The sequence below is a fragment of the Setaria viridis genome, chromosome 3, assembly GCF_005286985.2.
Source record: "Setaria viridis chromosome 3, Setaria_viridis_v4.0, whole genome shotgun sequence".
Lineage (NCBI taxonomy): Eukaryota > Viridiplantae > Streptophyta > Magnoliopsida > Poales > Poaceae > Setaria > Setaria viridis.
The window spans coordinates 43,028,279-43,043,841 of NC_048265.2; the positions used below are offsets into that span (position 1 = coordinate 43,028,279).

A 15,563-nucleotide genomic window follows, 5' to 3' on the forward strand; every position below is an offset into this window, starting at 1 on the left:
TCCGGATGATGTGGTGGCGGAGCTCGAAGGAGATGGCGAAGAACTTAAACAGCCTCATGAAGACCATGCGCGCTAGGCGCAGCGACTCGTAGTCGATGATGAGGTCGTTGATGTGGTTGGTGGCGGTGAGGATGCAACGATGAAGGAGACCATGAGTGGCGCCGCCGCTGCCCGAAGAAGCGATGCAGTGGTAGCCCTCCATACTCAAAGAAGAGGTGCGCAATACGAGGATGAACGTCATGGGAGCTGGGTGGATCACGCACATCGGCTGATCAGACCGAGTATGCGTGAGGTAAGACAACGATGGGCGAAGTCGACGGAGGCGTCCTAATCGGTGGAGGTGGCGATGAGCCGCCGGAGGTCGACATGCGGACGAAGCAGTGAGGAGGGTGGTGCACACGGGCGTCCCCAAGGGCGCCGTCCATCTCGCCAAGCCGCACAGTCGGAGATGGGGTAGGAGCTGGTGAAGTCGATGCCAATGTCGAAGTAGAGGTGAGAGGTCGACGGGCGGTGGATGACGCAATCCCGATCTTTGATTGGGCAAAAGAAGAAGACACAACAGCATCTCGTGTAGTACCTCTAGGTGCACGTAGCATAGGCCCCTTATCCTCCTCTTATCTCTTTCTCTCTCTCACCAGTCACCACAAAACAGCGTGCGAGAGAGGAATAGATAGAGGCTCGAGATGGCCGACGGATGGTGATAGGGATGGGTGGGGTGGGTTAGCACCAGGGCGGTGGAGGATTCCGGCGGTCGGTTGTCGCGGTTCCCAACCGACAGCTGCAGAGGATTCCGCCGGGTCTGGCGGTGCAGGTCCCGGCCGACGACGGCGGATCTGCACTGGGGTGGCACGGGTCCTAGCCAGCGGCGGTGGAGAAATCCGCCGGGTCGTGCGGTGCATGTCTTGGCCTACGGCGGCGAGAGCCCGCGTGAGACAGATGAGGCGGGCAGGGTGGAGCCATACCGTCGGGTATAGAGGAGCCTACTGGAGCAGGCGACGCGGCCGGAGGTGGAGGGCCTTGTGCGACGCGGGATCCGTACAAGGGGCTCGAGGCACGTCCCGACGGGGCGGTGAAGATGATGAGGCGGAGCGGAGGCGCCGCCATGCAATCCGTCGGCAATGAGGTGGACGCACCGTGCAGAGGCCCCTGCTGCCACCACGGCAGCACGGGGTAGGGCATGGGTGCCGCATGGAGATTGCGGCTGCACCACGACAGCATGGGTCCGGGTTGTCAACGTCGGCTTCCATGGCGGATGGCGATAGGCCTAGGCATTCGGTTAATATGGTTAATTCGGTTCGGTTAATTTGGTGAATAATAATTTCGGTTATTGAACATTGGTCACCAAACTTGCTCCCAGAAAACTAATAACTGATCTTATTCGGTTTCGGTGAAATCAGTTAACCAAACAATGTACAGTAGACAATACATCACAAATTATAAAACAGTGAATAGATTAGGAAAGCAAACCAATGACACTGAATAAACACTAAATAAACACTGAACAAACAATATATAATGTAAGGAAGCAAACCAACAGTCCAATGCAAATAAAACTGAACTCAAACAACATAGTCTGAAGTTCTGAACTCTCAAACTGAATAAGAGTACAGCACCTGGTCTAAACCAACATAGTCTCAAACAGCATTACAGATTTACAGGTTACAGCACATAATAAGACAGTAGCAGCCAGCCCTTCCTGCCCCCCTCACAAGCAGTCCCATGCCGACCAAGTTTCTATGCAGGAGAGGGATCACCATCCTTGTTCACTTTGTTGGCCTTGGGCTTGGTGGACTTGACCAATGTCCTCTTCAACATGAATAAGGGCTTCAAATAGCCAAAAAAGGCAGTGTCAATACATGAATAAATAATAATAAGGAACATGAAACAAACAGCTAGAATTTAAATTGATTTACCTTCTTCTATTTTAGCCAATTCTTCAGGGTCCTCTTCAACACTAAGAGTAGTGGATTGACGAAGCCAATCTTGTGTACAGATCAAGCGCTCGACCATAATTGGTGTGAGAGAGCTCCTAAAGTCATCAAGAACACGTCCACCCGTGCTGAAAGCCGACTTGGATGCCACTGTTGAAATAGGAATGGCCAACAAATCACGAGCCATGTGAGACAATATTGGGAATCTGTGAGCATTGTACTTCCACCATTCAAGAATTTCAAAGTCTTTCTTATCCTCCTCATTCTCTTCAACAAAGTATTTCTCAAGTTCATATTTTGTGGTGCCATTTCCACCACCATCAAGCCTCTTCTTCTGAGCAATGACAGACCTCATCAATCTCTTGCTCTTTTTTGGAGCCTGTTCAGAATCAATAGTAGCTGTGACTTGTCACTTGGAGCATAGAAGTTTTTGTACTCTTCAAACAAAGCATGGAAAGATTTGTTTACTACTTCCTACAATTCTTGTCCTATTTCATGACCAAACATTTCCAAGGTAGCCATTTTTGTGTAATCAGATAGTTTGTATCTAGGATCAATAGCAACACAGAAAAAATGACCATGTTCAGCATGTCCTCCTTGTCCTTCTCCTTCTCTTTCTCTCCACGCCTCTCTGCCCGTGTCACAACCCACTTGTCTCCCCAGTACTTGTAGTACTTTGTTAGCATTCTCTTACCCATGTCCTTGCGTATGCTATCACAACTTTGACACCACTCATGCAGCAAAATCAAAACATCAGCAATCTCATGAAAATAGCTGTGAGAAGTAACATGTTGAGTGGCTGAGACACAGAGGGTGAGCTCATAGAAGTGTTCAAGAAACTCAGCCATCTTCTTGGCCTTTTCCCAATCTGATTTTACAGGAACACCTAGCATATTATGTCCTTCTAGATCAAGTTGGTAGTAGGGATCATCATCCTTATATCTTTCAAATGCTTTCTCACATGGTATTGCATTAGCTAACATAAGGTAAGTGGAGTTCCATCTTGTGCAAACATCCAAGGATAAAAAAGCTTTGCTGTTCACCTTTGCTAATTCAGCACACTTCATAAATTTAGGCAGCCTAGAGGGAGAACTCTTGACAAACTTAACAGCAGCCCGAACATGAGAAATTGAAACATCAATCTCTTTTAGCCCTTCAGTTACTATCAAGTTGATAATGTGTGCAACACATCTCATATGAAGATACTCTCCTTCTGCAATGCTGCAGTTTGACTCATTCAAGACCCTCCTCATGTACTTGATAGAACCATTATTTAAACTAGCATTATCAACAGTTATGGTAAAAACTTTATCTATGCCCCATTCAGCCAAGCAACCCTCTAAGGATTTCCAAATGTCTTCCCCTCTATGGCCCTTTACCAAGAAAAATCCAATAATCTTCTTGTGTAGGTTCCAATCACAATCAATAAAATGGGCTGTGACACACATGTAGTTTTGCTGAGTGTTTGCAGTCCATGTGTCAGTTGTGAGGCAAACACTTTCACAGGATTGCTTAAAAAAATCTTGCAGCTTGTCTTTCTCCACATCATAGATACTAACACAAGTTCTAGTGGCTGTTCTTCTAGATGGCACAGTAAAACGGGGGCATGCTTTGGCCATAAACTTCCTAAAGCCAGATCGTTCAGCAAAAATAAAAGGCAACTCAACTTCAATCAGCATTTCAGCAAAGCTGTTTCTAATTTCATCAAGATCAAACTTCCAGGTAGAAACAGTGCCTACACTACTACACCCATGTGATGGTTGCAATTGCAAAGTGCCTTGGTCATCAGGATTTTTATTAGGATTTCTCTTGCATGTTCGTTGATGATATTTTAGAGAAGTTGTACCATTTCTTTTGGAGTGACAGTTGAGTTCACAGCTGCAATACTTGCACTTTGCCTTCTTCAGTACGCCTCCAACAAGGATCTTGTGGTAGCTGTCCCACACATCTGATCTTGGTGCCATAGCCTTCCTCTTCTTGACTTCCTTCTTTTGGGCCTTCTCCTGCCCAATCACCGCCGCATCCTTGTTCTCATTCTGCTCCTCATTCTTCTCTTCACCTTTAGCTTCAGATATCACAACTTCAACATCTGAATCCCCCATCTAGAAATTGAGCAAAGCAAATGGATTCAACAAATAATATGGGCTCAAATAATCACTGAAATAGATAGCAAATCGAGGGGGGAAGGGATCTCGAACTTACATTGGAGGAGTGCTCGGTTGGTGGCGCCGTTGTAATACCAGTCCGAGCATTGGCTGCTTTCCCCTTCCCGTTCCCCACGGGCAAACAAGGCGAGCACTAGCGGACGATGGAGGGCTGGAGCCTGGAGGCGGATGGGGACGCGCGGACGGCGGTGGCTCTGGTGAGGGCAACTGCGCGACTGGGCGAGTGACAGCAGCACCGCCGGGCTGAGTGGATGGGGACACATCGAGCATGGATGAGCGGATGGTGGCGGGCTGGCGGCTCTGGACTCTGGTGAGGGCGAGCCAATTGCCAGACGATAGGCACCGGGCGGATGGGGACATGGCAGACGGGACGGCGGCGGCTCTGGTGAATGGCGGACGGGCGGTAGGGCAGACGCTAGGGTTTGTTTTTGGGCGGACGCCAGGCGGCCAGGGTGAGGGGCTGAGGACGCTATATTGTTGTGGGCCTGCAGTTTATGGGCCGGAAGGAATGGAATGAATGGCTGCGTTGAGGCCCCCGTCGGTTAAATCTTTGATTCGGTTAACTGCAACCCAAAATTGACCCCACCACCGACCACCGAACAGCGCCGGTTTTCGAACAGAACACCGAAAACCGATTTAACAGACCCTTTTGGTTAAATTGGTTCAGTTCGGTTCGATTAATTGGTTTCAGCTAATTTTTGCCCAGGCCTAGATGGCGAGGTATGCTTCGATCTACTGCTGCTTGACACTAGAGTGCGGCGGATTAAACGGATCCTCCGCAGAGATGGAGGGCGCTGCCCCTGGCGGAGGTCATGGGCAACCTCCCCGGGGCCACGCTAGGAGGTGCGCTAGATGCGCGCCATGGAGGATGGCCGACGGCGCGCGAGAGGAAGGGGGACGAGCGGAAGCGGAAGGTTTGGCCTAGGATCTGAAAGCCTAAACTCGTGATAGGAAGAATAAATTGCATATAATAGATGGATTGTATTTCATTGAGGGCTCGGCTGGTATATATATAGAGTACAAAGACTTGGGGGTAAGGCTCCCCTAGATACATATGGCAGTCTACGTTACGTATATCTACAACTACCAAATATACTCTAACAGCTTCAAGCCCTGTAATTTCCTTTTCTTGTATTTTGTTTTGTTTGCTTGGTTTCCTTTGCTTCTCTGGTCTCTTTTGTAGTACTTTTATATTTCCAATTAATATATTAACCAGTAGGGGCGAGCCCTATTGTTCCTCTAAAAAAGTAGATGACCATTCGTGGAGGAAATGCCACTTACAAAAAAAGTTGGCACGCACAACTGGCAAAAATGTTCCTTTTTCTTCCACCATTGTTAATGCTGGAGAATTCGGTCAGTTGCATGGTGGGCAACTAGACGTCAAAATCGATAGTATAATGGAATTGTTGAGAGTCGTATGTGCGTGAATGTAAATGAGAGACACGAGAGATAAATGATAACAGTGCAATGATTGCTTGTATTGATCTCATAAAATATGTACATAACCAAATATAAACACCTCAGTATTAGAACATTGACAAAATGTACTGGACACTAAACTTTATCTGTTGGCTGGAGCATTGAGTCTGTTTTATACTCTAATCTGGGTGTATGAGAGTGTTGTTATGGAGGAGGGAGTTATGTCTCTAAATTTCTGTCAATTTGTTAGTGTCTCCTATTCGAGTCTCTCCTGTCAATGAATTGTTTGGTACGAAATCAGGCGTTGCTAACGTGTTAAACTTATCACCATCACCATTTCTTAATTTTCCTTAGTCTACGTAGTATGTTCGTTTGGCGTTCTCCAAAAGGAGAACGTGATGTCACATGCATCCATGTGCATATGTGCTTGTATTGTTGACTTGCCCGTAATGTGAAGGGAGATCTGAACCAACTTGTGTAACATTCGTGAGTTAACATAGACTGTTCAATTACAGGCTAGTAACTCTGCCCGGTGCTTCAGATATACATCATTCTCTGTGTTTAACTCAAACCACAGAGAAATAGAGTAAAGCACGACGCAATATATCTGGTTGGCGCTGAAGTCTAGAGAACAGGTTGAATGCTTGAATTAACAATGGTGACCTCGTGCTTGCTGTTGGTCAAGATCCAAAGATGACCCATTCTCTTGGCATACCATTTCCTTTTCTTGAAAGTAAACCTGCCAATATGAGAACAGGTTGAATGCTTGAATTAACAATGATGATCCTGCGCTTGCTGTCGGTCAAGATCGAAAGATGACCCATTGTCTTAACATATCCATTTCCTTCTCTTGAAATTAAAGTAAACTTGCCAAGATGAGAACAGGTTGAATGCTTGAATTAATAATGATGACCTCGCGCTTGCTGTTGGTCTAGATGACCCAGTCTCTTGGCATATCCATTTCCTTTCCTTGAAATTAAAGTAAACCTGCCAATATGAGAGCAGGTTGAATGCTTGAATTAACAATGATGACCTCGTGCTTGCTGTTGGTCAAGATGACCCATTGTCTTGGCATATCCATTTCCTTTTCTTGAAAGTAAACCTGCCAATACGTGTACGTAGGGTTTGCCCAATTGCAGTAGGCCTAGACTGCATACAAGGGAAGAAGCATGGCTATCCAGCAGGAGGCTGATGATGTTGCTTGGCCTGAAGCAAAGCTGAATAGTTACGTCAAAGTTATGTGTCAAATGTCACTGGGTATGAATGGCCTAAGTGTACTTATCGTTACCTGGACCACTGTTGTTCTTCTCGGTGGCTTCGTCTCGGTGCTCGAAACGAAGGATTTTTGGTCCCTTACAGTGATTACTGTAATACAGTTACCGGGGTTAGTCCCCTTACTTGCCATTCCATTCCTTCATTAATATCTTTAGTGGAAAATTGTATCTTTACTCTTGATGATAGTCGTTGTTTCTTTGGTTCTAGCTAGTTTGTTGCTGTCCACAGATGAATTCGTTGTTACTTTTGTAATTTTGAGGAACGCCCAGCTCTTTTCCTGTCATATGTATTTCTCCTATTTTCACATTTGTTCTCCTCGTGAGCCAAACGGACCGAGCCAAACTCAACTTTTAGTTTGTCAATCTAACGAGCCGAGCTCAACCAGCTCATTAATTATGAAACGAGCAGAGCTGGTCATCAGCCACCCCTCGCAGATGCTGCTGCATCCACTTCTGTACCCTTGCCCGGCTTTGTGCCTTCCTGCTCGCCTCGCCTCCTTGCTCGAAAGTCTCCTCATCCTCCATTACGAGTGAGCTCGATTCACGTGCAGTCAAGCTCGATTTGTCGGCAGCAAAGCTTGATTCGCAAGAGGAGCTCGATTCGGGGACATAGGCTCAATTCGAGGGTGGTGGTAATGGTAAATCTTGGAGGTCTTCGTCGCCCGGGCCTCTCCTCCGGTGCCTTCCTCATCCTTTGTTCCTGCAGCCTGTCACCTGCAATAGGAGCCACAAGAAGCGCCACCAAATGGGTTATTCGCGCCTAGGAGTAGAAGTGGTGTGGAGCTGGATTCGTGCATGACCTTTTGAGGTGTTTCTGTTTTTTGAATGAAAATCAAGGTGGGGAGCCTCCCCACCCCCCTTAGTTTTTGTTAAAAACAAGACCCTTGAGGATGTGGATTCAATGGCGATTGGCGATTGCAAGGGCATCAAAGTTTGGGGGGGGGGGTGTTCCGATCCCAAAGGGGCGGAGTCTATTGTCTGCCTTCCTGATATGGAGGACATGCTTCTAGAGAATGACGGGCTAGCCAATATTGAGGAGCAGGAGCCTAGGTTGAATTAGTACCCAGTAGTGGCCCAGGTGATGGTGAGTTGGACTGATAAGGATGCTATGTCCTTCGGGGGGTGTTTGTGACACCTGACCCATTTTCTATGTGGCCAAGTAGTCTATGTGGCTCATCAGTGTTGCGTGCACATATTTAATACTATCTTGCTAGTTGAGTAAGCATAGAGTAAACTTATAAGCCTTTATCCTTAGGTCAAAGTACCTTTAGATTAACCCTTTTTACATGAAACAATGACGAAAGTGTAAGAGAAGTGATTTCCGTATGCGAGCCCATTCCATGTGAGGAAATGGGGTGTAAGCAGATTTTAGACATGGGGTGTTAGATATGGTATTCAGAGCCAGTACTCTTGCTGTACGAGTGCATCCATATCGACCCGTGGAGGGGATATGGAAAGGCCGTGGCATCAAGGGGAGGTCTTGGATATTTCTTATTGTGAAAGAAGTAATGACAAAGGCTTGAACCTTGAAAGAGGGGAGAATGTAATACCCCAGCCAATCAGTGTTAGGTTTTTGCCTATTGTGGTTCATGTGTCTTATTCTGATAGAATTGGTTCCACCTGAGTAGTCCGGTGTTCCAAATATGGCAGCTTTGGATTAACCAAACATGGCACCTTCGAGTTAACTTTTTTTTATATGAAGTAAGAATGGAAATGTAAAAGAGGGAGTATGTTGGCCATTCCACATGAGGAGCTAGCTGGACCGCAAGTAGATTTGGGATTGGTGATGTCACACATGTTGTCCACATCCAAGTTTGCAAGTGGGATCAATGAACCAGTTGCAACAAGGCAGTAAGATAGTTTAACTAGTATGTAGCTCCATTACCATTGGTGGAACCACATTCAATAAGCTGGTTGAAACTTAACCTATGCCCTCGATTGCTATTAGGTTTGTGTGTAAGAAATATGGCCTCATTATTCCATTAATTGTGATTTTGGCCATTGAGTGATGATATAGTCAATAGGACTAACATTTAGTTAAGCATGTGATTTGTAAGCTTTCATGGGTCCAATTGATGGAACCCAAATCATGGCAGGATCCAAATCATCCAAAGCAATAAGGACTTCTAATTATTCAATGGCATCCAAATGATTGGAAGAACATCCTAGGTACCCAAATGATAGGAAAAGAAAAATCTTGAAATGGTAGGAGGAGGAGGCCGCCGGAGGCGGCGGGTGTGGACTGCGTGGGAGTGGATAGGGTTAGAGTGGGGACTAGTATATGTATGAGATCTGCGCTGGTTAGAATAAGTTGACATTCTAATAGGCCTAATTTTGATGTGTGCATCGAAAAATTTGTGCATTTATTTTTTGACCAAAGTCAGCAGAGAATTTGTGCATTTGTTGATATTGTTATAAGTCATGTTCTAATTATTTTATTATTTTTTTAAAAAATAACATTCTAACCAGCTCGAAATAGTTCTGGTGATGCCTACTTGAGCCAGCACGCGGCGAGAGACGAAGAGCTCCTTAATTGGTGCTGGTGGCCATTCGCCATCATCCACACCAGCCATATCTCGATCTAGATTAAAGGATACAAATTAAGATTCAGAAATAAACATAAAAGAAATTGAGATCAATTATGTCCGTATATCACAACTTACACTACTTTTGGAGAAGCAGGGCTTCGATATATCAATTAAAGGAAGCAGAGGCATGGTGCTGAGATGTATGGCGACGAGTGAGATGATGAATAGAATTATCGGTGAAAGGCCGTGTACACACACAACCGGTACTTATAGTAAATGATACCCCTCGTAATTAACCGTCATCAGAGATGAAGCACCGCAACTTCTTGATTTCACAGTCCATCATCGAAGAGACCAGAGCAGTTCAACTTCTCTCTTGACGTTGCACCCCGTCATCGAAGAGACCGGAGCAGTTCAACTTCTCTCGCGCGTGCGTACATAATCGTTCAAATTCATCCCAACAGATCAAAGTCAAACCGCTACATTTAACCACTATTCTAATCGGTTAATTTTCAAACTGGCCACAATATTGATATATATGTGCCGGTGTGCATTGGCACCGGTGCATTTAAGTAAACATGCCACTGTGAAATAAGACCAGCATGTTTAAGTCTTTATTCATATCGGTTCTTGTTTGCACTTGTGCGAATAGACTTAACGCACCGGTGCGCTTTGGCCCGGCACGTATGAGCTGATACGAATGACGTTCTCTGCAGTAGTGATTTGAGTTGAAATGGATACTTGTGGTAGGAGAAACAAAAAAAACCAGCCTTTAAACAGTAGCAGGTTGTGGTTTTCAGAAAAATAGTGCAACCCACATTATTTATAGGCTGATTTCTCTTTTTAGTTTCTCCTTGCACAAATTTTGTTCAACACCAAATTTTGCAAGAAATTAGATCCTTGCATTATTTTTTGTTGCATTTTTCATACACTTTTTTAGTTATTTTTTTGAGTACGGAAGCACCTAAAGGTGCTGGAGCACCAGAACTGCGCTCATCAATGCTGATAGGTCCGGATATTTCTGTTTTTTTAAATATCAAATTGATTATTAACGTGGATGGCCGATAAATTGCGTCTTGGGTATGGGGCTTCTCTGGGAGATAAGACAGGCTATAACAGGATTAATATACTACCATAAATGGAGATTGATAGGTTCTAACATACGCTTCCCCCTGCTAAATTATATGTCATTTTGGCATTTCTAAGTTCATAGTTTTTTCTATGCACCTAGATATACTCTATGTCTAGATACGTATATGTAGTAAAATATGTGAATTTAGAAATGATAAAATGACCTACAATTTAAAATGGATAGAGTAGCATTCTTTGTACTGTCTCAACAAGTGGTCGTGATGCGATTACTTTACCTTTTGCCTTGATGGTAGTACAACATTTCTCTCTTTGCTGATCAATATAACTTGGAACATACTTCAGGACCTTTGATTTCCTTTTGACGGAAAAAAAGATAACAGGTCCAGAACGTCCCCGGAACCCGTTCTATACCATTTGGAATGGAATATCTACGCCGTTCAGAAAAATATTCAGCGGGCGACAATGTGTTGTATGGAAAGTCATAGCATCTGCTATTCTGGGGATTTTCCTGGTTTTTGTGCTGTTGATGTTCTTCATCACATTGTGTGCTCTAGCAGTTTTGTACTGGCTTGGGCTCTATATCTCTACAGGGATCTCGCTGTGGCGTCTAGTAGAGCACGATTACGGAAACACCGACGGAGGTTCAAACTTGGAGCCATCACTGTACATCTTGTACTCTGTGGCTGTGGCCCAAGGTGTGCTATTCAGATGCAGGAGCTTCTATTCTTGTACACAGAGGACTCAGGTAGTGAACCGAGTGAAAGAACACTATGAACTTAATAAGATAGACCTAGTTTTGAGCTACGTCAAAGAAACGAAGGCAGGATGTAAAAAGGATATATTATCATTCCCTGATGGAAGATGGAACCTTGTCACATATGCTGTGAACCTGCTGAAGACATCTGAGAGACCTGAGAAGCACATTTCTGATGTAAGAGCTGTATTCTTAGCATCCAGCACCAAGCAACAGCGTCCTTTGAAACAGCTGCTGATTGGAAACGAATCCTTTAGCCCTATGATTAGTAAACTGCTACAGATGATGCATCCTAAAAGCCTATATAGCAGAGAGACCAGGGAGAACGCCGCCGGTATTGTGGCGGTCCTTCCAGATCAGATCCATTTGGAGGAGTTCACTGGAGGGGTGCAATCCATATTGTCCCTGCTCGACACGTCTGAGGAATACCCTTGGCTACCGGAGAGGTATCACCGGGACTGTTCCTTCGGGCTAGAGGAGGAACCAGATCAGAGAGATTGGCTGCTTCAGATACACAAGCGATACAAGATACAGAAAATGTACGAACGAGGCGAGCAAGAGGAACCAGAAGATTATCCTCGAGAGATTGGCGGGATCCTCACTGAATACAGAAAGATGTTTGTGCAAGGTCTGTGTATCTTTGCTAAGCTTGCCGACGACAAGGATAACTACAGAATCATCAGCAACACCGAAGGTCTGGTTTCTAGGATTACAACGCCTCTATTGTCCAGTCGGCTGCATGAGGAGCATCATGAAGAATGGACTAGAATTGCAGCGGAAACCTTGGCCCTTATGTACAGGTTCATGGCTACTCCTGGAGAGAGTGGAGCGAAGCTGCGCCATCAAATCTCAAGCAACGGCGAAGCTACCATCAGAGCACTCCAAGGTATTCTCGAGTGTGATAGATGCTACGAAAAAAGAGTGCTGCGTGCCATTGCAACGGAGATCCTCCTGGATGTATGCGTGGATACATCTTCCATTATGACAAGATGGAGTGCAACAATCATACAAGAACTGCTACGTATTTTTTTTGCGTCATATACGCAGAATGAGTTAAAACTCTTTCAGAAGCTGTACAGTTCCAAGCATTGGATGAAGAAGCGCAGTTACATCAGAAATTTGGCAGGAGAAATACTGGTCATGTTGTCTTCACAAAGTGAAACAAGTGCGACGGTTATCTTACATTCAGGAAATGCACCGCGTGACCTCACTAATATACTTGTGTGTGCTAAAAGCAACACATACAGAATGAGAGCAGCAGAATTCCTGGAGCGTCTATGTAGTGACTACACCAACGATGATTACGATCTCGAGTCACTTCAAGAAGCTATACTCAATGCAATGCCAAAGGTAAAAACTGAAAGGCCCCCTTAACTTCTTGTTTTATTTACATGTATACCGGTGAATAGGTCCTTATCACCCTTGTGAAACTGAAATGGCATTGGTGATTTGGTGTTACAGGTGCTCACTGAAATACTTGGTTGTGGATCGACAGAAGCATCCACGCAAGCAGGAACAGAGGAAAACAAACCCAGGTATTCAGCAGCAGAGGCTGACTTAGAGGGAGGTCCTGCCTTGCCTGATAATGAGAAGAAGAACATCAGTTCCTCTCACTGTCAAAACGGTGAGGAACATGGGGACAGCAAACTTCAGGAAGCATTGCTATCCCTTTGTGCAACGGTTTGCCAGAAATGGATCAGTACTGATCCAGATCTGGCTCGTCGGTTCGACGAGATTGCTTCTAAGATCTGTTCAGAAGAAGGGAAACCTGTCGTACCTTTTACTTTGCTCGTGGAAGAAGCAGGGGAGATTCTGAAAAAGAAGAATGACTGATGTGTGGACGATGTTGCAACTTCCATCAGCTATCTTTTCAATTGAGATCTGATAGCTAGTAGAATATAATGCACCAAATTTCCATCTGCAATGTGTCCTCTATGTTAATTTCTATTACTAGTCCATCAACCCGTGCTCCCGCACGGGCTAATATTTTTAGAAGCTAATGTATTTGAAAATTATTTAAAAAATAAACTCCTAACTAATAATGAAAATTGTTTACCTACTACTCTCTTATTTTTCAATACTTCAACATAATACTTATATAGATACGTACTTATCTTTGTCTAGTTGTGATTGATTTTTAATTAATAATTACTCTATGCACGTTTTCATCCATATTCGTACTTATTCCATTTTGTATCACACTTCCAATCCTCCATACATTATGTTTAGCATACAAATTAATATTTTTCATCGATTCCTCACATACATGTATAAATGGTCTAAATGGTGGCACTCATCATGTGCATATACTCTAACTTACTATATTTATATTAACAATGACATAAATAGGTAATTTACAATCATATATTAGTTTACTTTTTGATATTTTTGTATGATGCACACGAAGATAATTAGATTAATATTTAGGTGTTTACTTTAGGTTATTTTTAATAACGACACACGTGGGTAACATAGATAAAATTTTAGAATGACATTTTAAGTTATGCTTTATAATGATGTTTATTAGTAATTTGGATGAAGATTATGGGGTTACTTTAGATTATTTTTTATAATAGCTGAGCTCGGTAATTTAGATATAGGTTTAGAGCTCATTTTTGAATATTTTCACAATGATAGTGGAGGGTAACTTTTTAGAAAATATAATAGATCAATGGCTATGATTATTAGAGTTTACAGGATTGGTGTTTGATATATTTATTTTTTATGAGAATTTATCTCTTTTTTCTAGCTTGTATCGTGGGAACTAATGCGGAGTCTCCAACGGAAAAAAATGAGACTACATTGCTACAAAACTATTACCATAAGGTACCTCTCGTTTGTTAAATATTCGAATACAATACTTATGTAGATATACACTTAATATCTTCATCCAATTATGATAGATTTTAGTTAGTAATTACTCTATAATATTTTCAACCATATTTATAATCTTTAACTTTTCACTTTGCAACGCAGATATGCGCTTGAATTTGTTTAATGAATCTTAAGTTTGAGATACAATTTTAGCATAGAAATCTATATTCTTATAACTTTATATCCTTATTAATGGTTAGTAATTACTCTAAATATATTTTCAACCACATTTATAATATTTAACTTTTTACTTTACATCGTAGGTATGCGCTTGAATTTGTTTAATGAACCCTAAGTTTGAGATACAATTTTAGCACAAAAATCTATATTCTCATCACTTTATATCCTTATAAATGGTGACAGACATCGTATAGACCTTAATTATTATATCGTATACCAATAGTGAAAGATATAGACAATTTAGAATCATATATTTCTGTACATTTTTAATTAAGGTTATTTAATTCAAACGTAGGGTTACCCATGTTATTTTTAATAATGACACGTGTGGGTAATATAGATGCAAATTTAAGGGGTTCCTTTAAGTTTTTTAAGTAATAGTGGTAGGAAATTCAATTGCAAATTAGGGATTATTTTAAATATTATTTATAATGGTATAAGTGGGTAATTTGAATGAAGATTAGGGGGTTACTTTATTTTATTTTATATAATGGCAGAGGTGGGTAATTTATATGTAGATTTAAGGGGTTACTTTAGGCTATTTACATAATGGTATAGGTGGGTAATTGTTTAGAAAACATAATAGATCCAAAGGCTATGATGATTTTAATCTATCGATTGATGGTTGGATGTTTTGCTTTTTTTGAGAATTTATAGGATTTCTCTTTTTTTCTAGACTGTCCACCTAGGAATCCTAGGTGGCTTCACATGGAGGCCTCAAAAGGAGGAGCCTCCAATTAGTAATAGTAAGATTTCTCTTTTTTTATAGACTGTCCACCTAGGAATCCTAGGTGGCTTCACCTGGAGGCCTCAAAAGGAATCTCCAATTAGTAATAGTAAGATAGTAAGATTGTCACGAGGCTACCGGCGTGGGTTGCAAGGCCCAACTTAAATATCTTCTTTTGTGTTCTTTATCTTGTAAACATCCTCATGTTTGACTCTGATTGTGCAGATGCTTCAGCGTGCGGCTTTCTGTGATGTTAATTGTTAAAGTTTCTTTCATTTTTCTGTTCTTTATAAAATGCCCTGGTTACAGAAAGAGGTCTCCTCGCCATGATGTGCACAAAACGGTGGGTTCATTCTGGAGTTGGTGTTGATCGGCTTAGTTCCACAGCTGCGTCTGGAGATGCTGGAGAGTGGAGACGACGACTAGGGTGTCTCTGCACCTCCTCTGGTTGGAGTGAGTACTGCGTGGTGAAAATTCTAGCGCATGGCCAGTGGCGGAGGAAACTCCTGGTGTGAGAAGCGGCTGCACACGACCGTGGGGACGCTTGTGCTTCATCCATGGGGGCAGAGTGTACACGAGTGTGAAGTGTAGTTTCACGCGACAGGCCTTTAAGATATAA

General features: G+C 43.1%; 1 protein-coding gene across 1 annotated transcript; it reads left to right on the forward strand.

The window, feature by feature from the left end:
- Window positions 1-6,518: 6,518 nt before the first annotated feature.
- LOC117850373 (uncharacterized) lies at window positions 6,519-13,954 on the forward strand. The gene is made up of 3 exons (XM_034732198.2): window positions 6,519-6,899; window positions 10,752-12,513; window positions 12,625-13,954. The coding sequence occupies exons 1-3, from the start codon at window positions 6,685-6,687 to the stop codon at window positions 12,994-12,996; spliced, it is 2,349 nt and encodes a 782-aa protein (XP_034588089.1). The 5' UTR covers window positions 6,519-6,684; the 3' UTR covers window positions 12,997-13,954.
- The last annotated feature ends 1,609 nt before the right edge of the window (window positions 13,955-15,563 follow it).

Excerpts from the sequence above, each read along its gene's own strand:
- LOC117850373 (XM_034732198.2), top strand. The coding sequence starts at position 6,685 with ATGGCTATCCAGCAGGAGGCTGATGATGTTGCTTGGCCTGAAGCAAAG. Across the intron at positions 6,900-10,751 it reads ACTGTAATACAGTTACCGGG|GACCTTTGATTTCCTTTTGA; the intron begins GTTAGTCCCCTT and ends AACATACTTCAG. Across the intron at positions 12,514-12,624 it reads TACTCAATGCAATGCCAAAG|GTGCTCACTGAAATACTTGG; the intron begins GTAAAAACTGAA and ends TTGGTGTTACAG.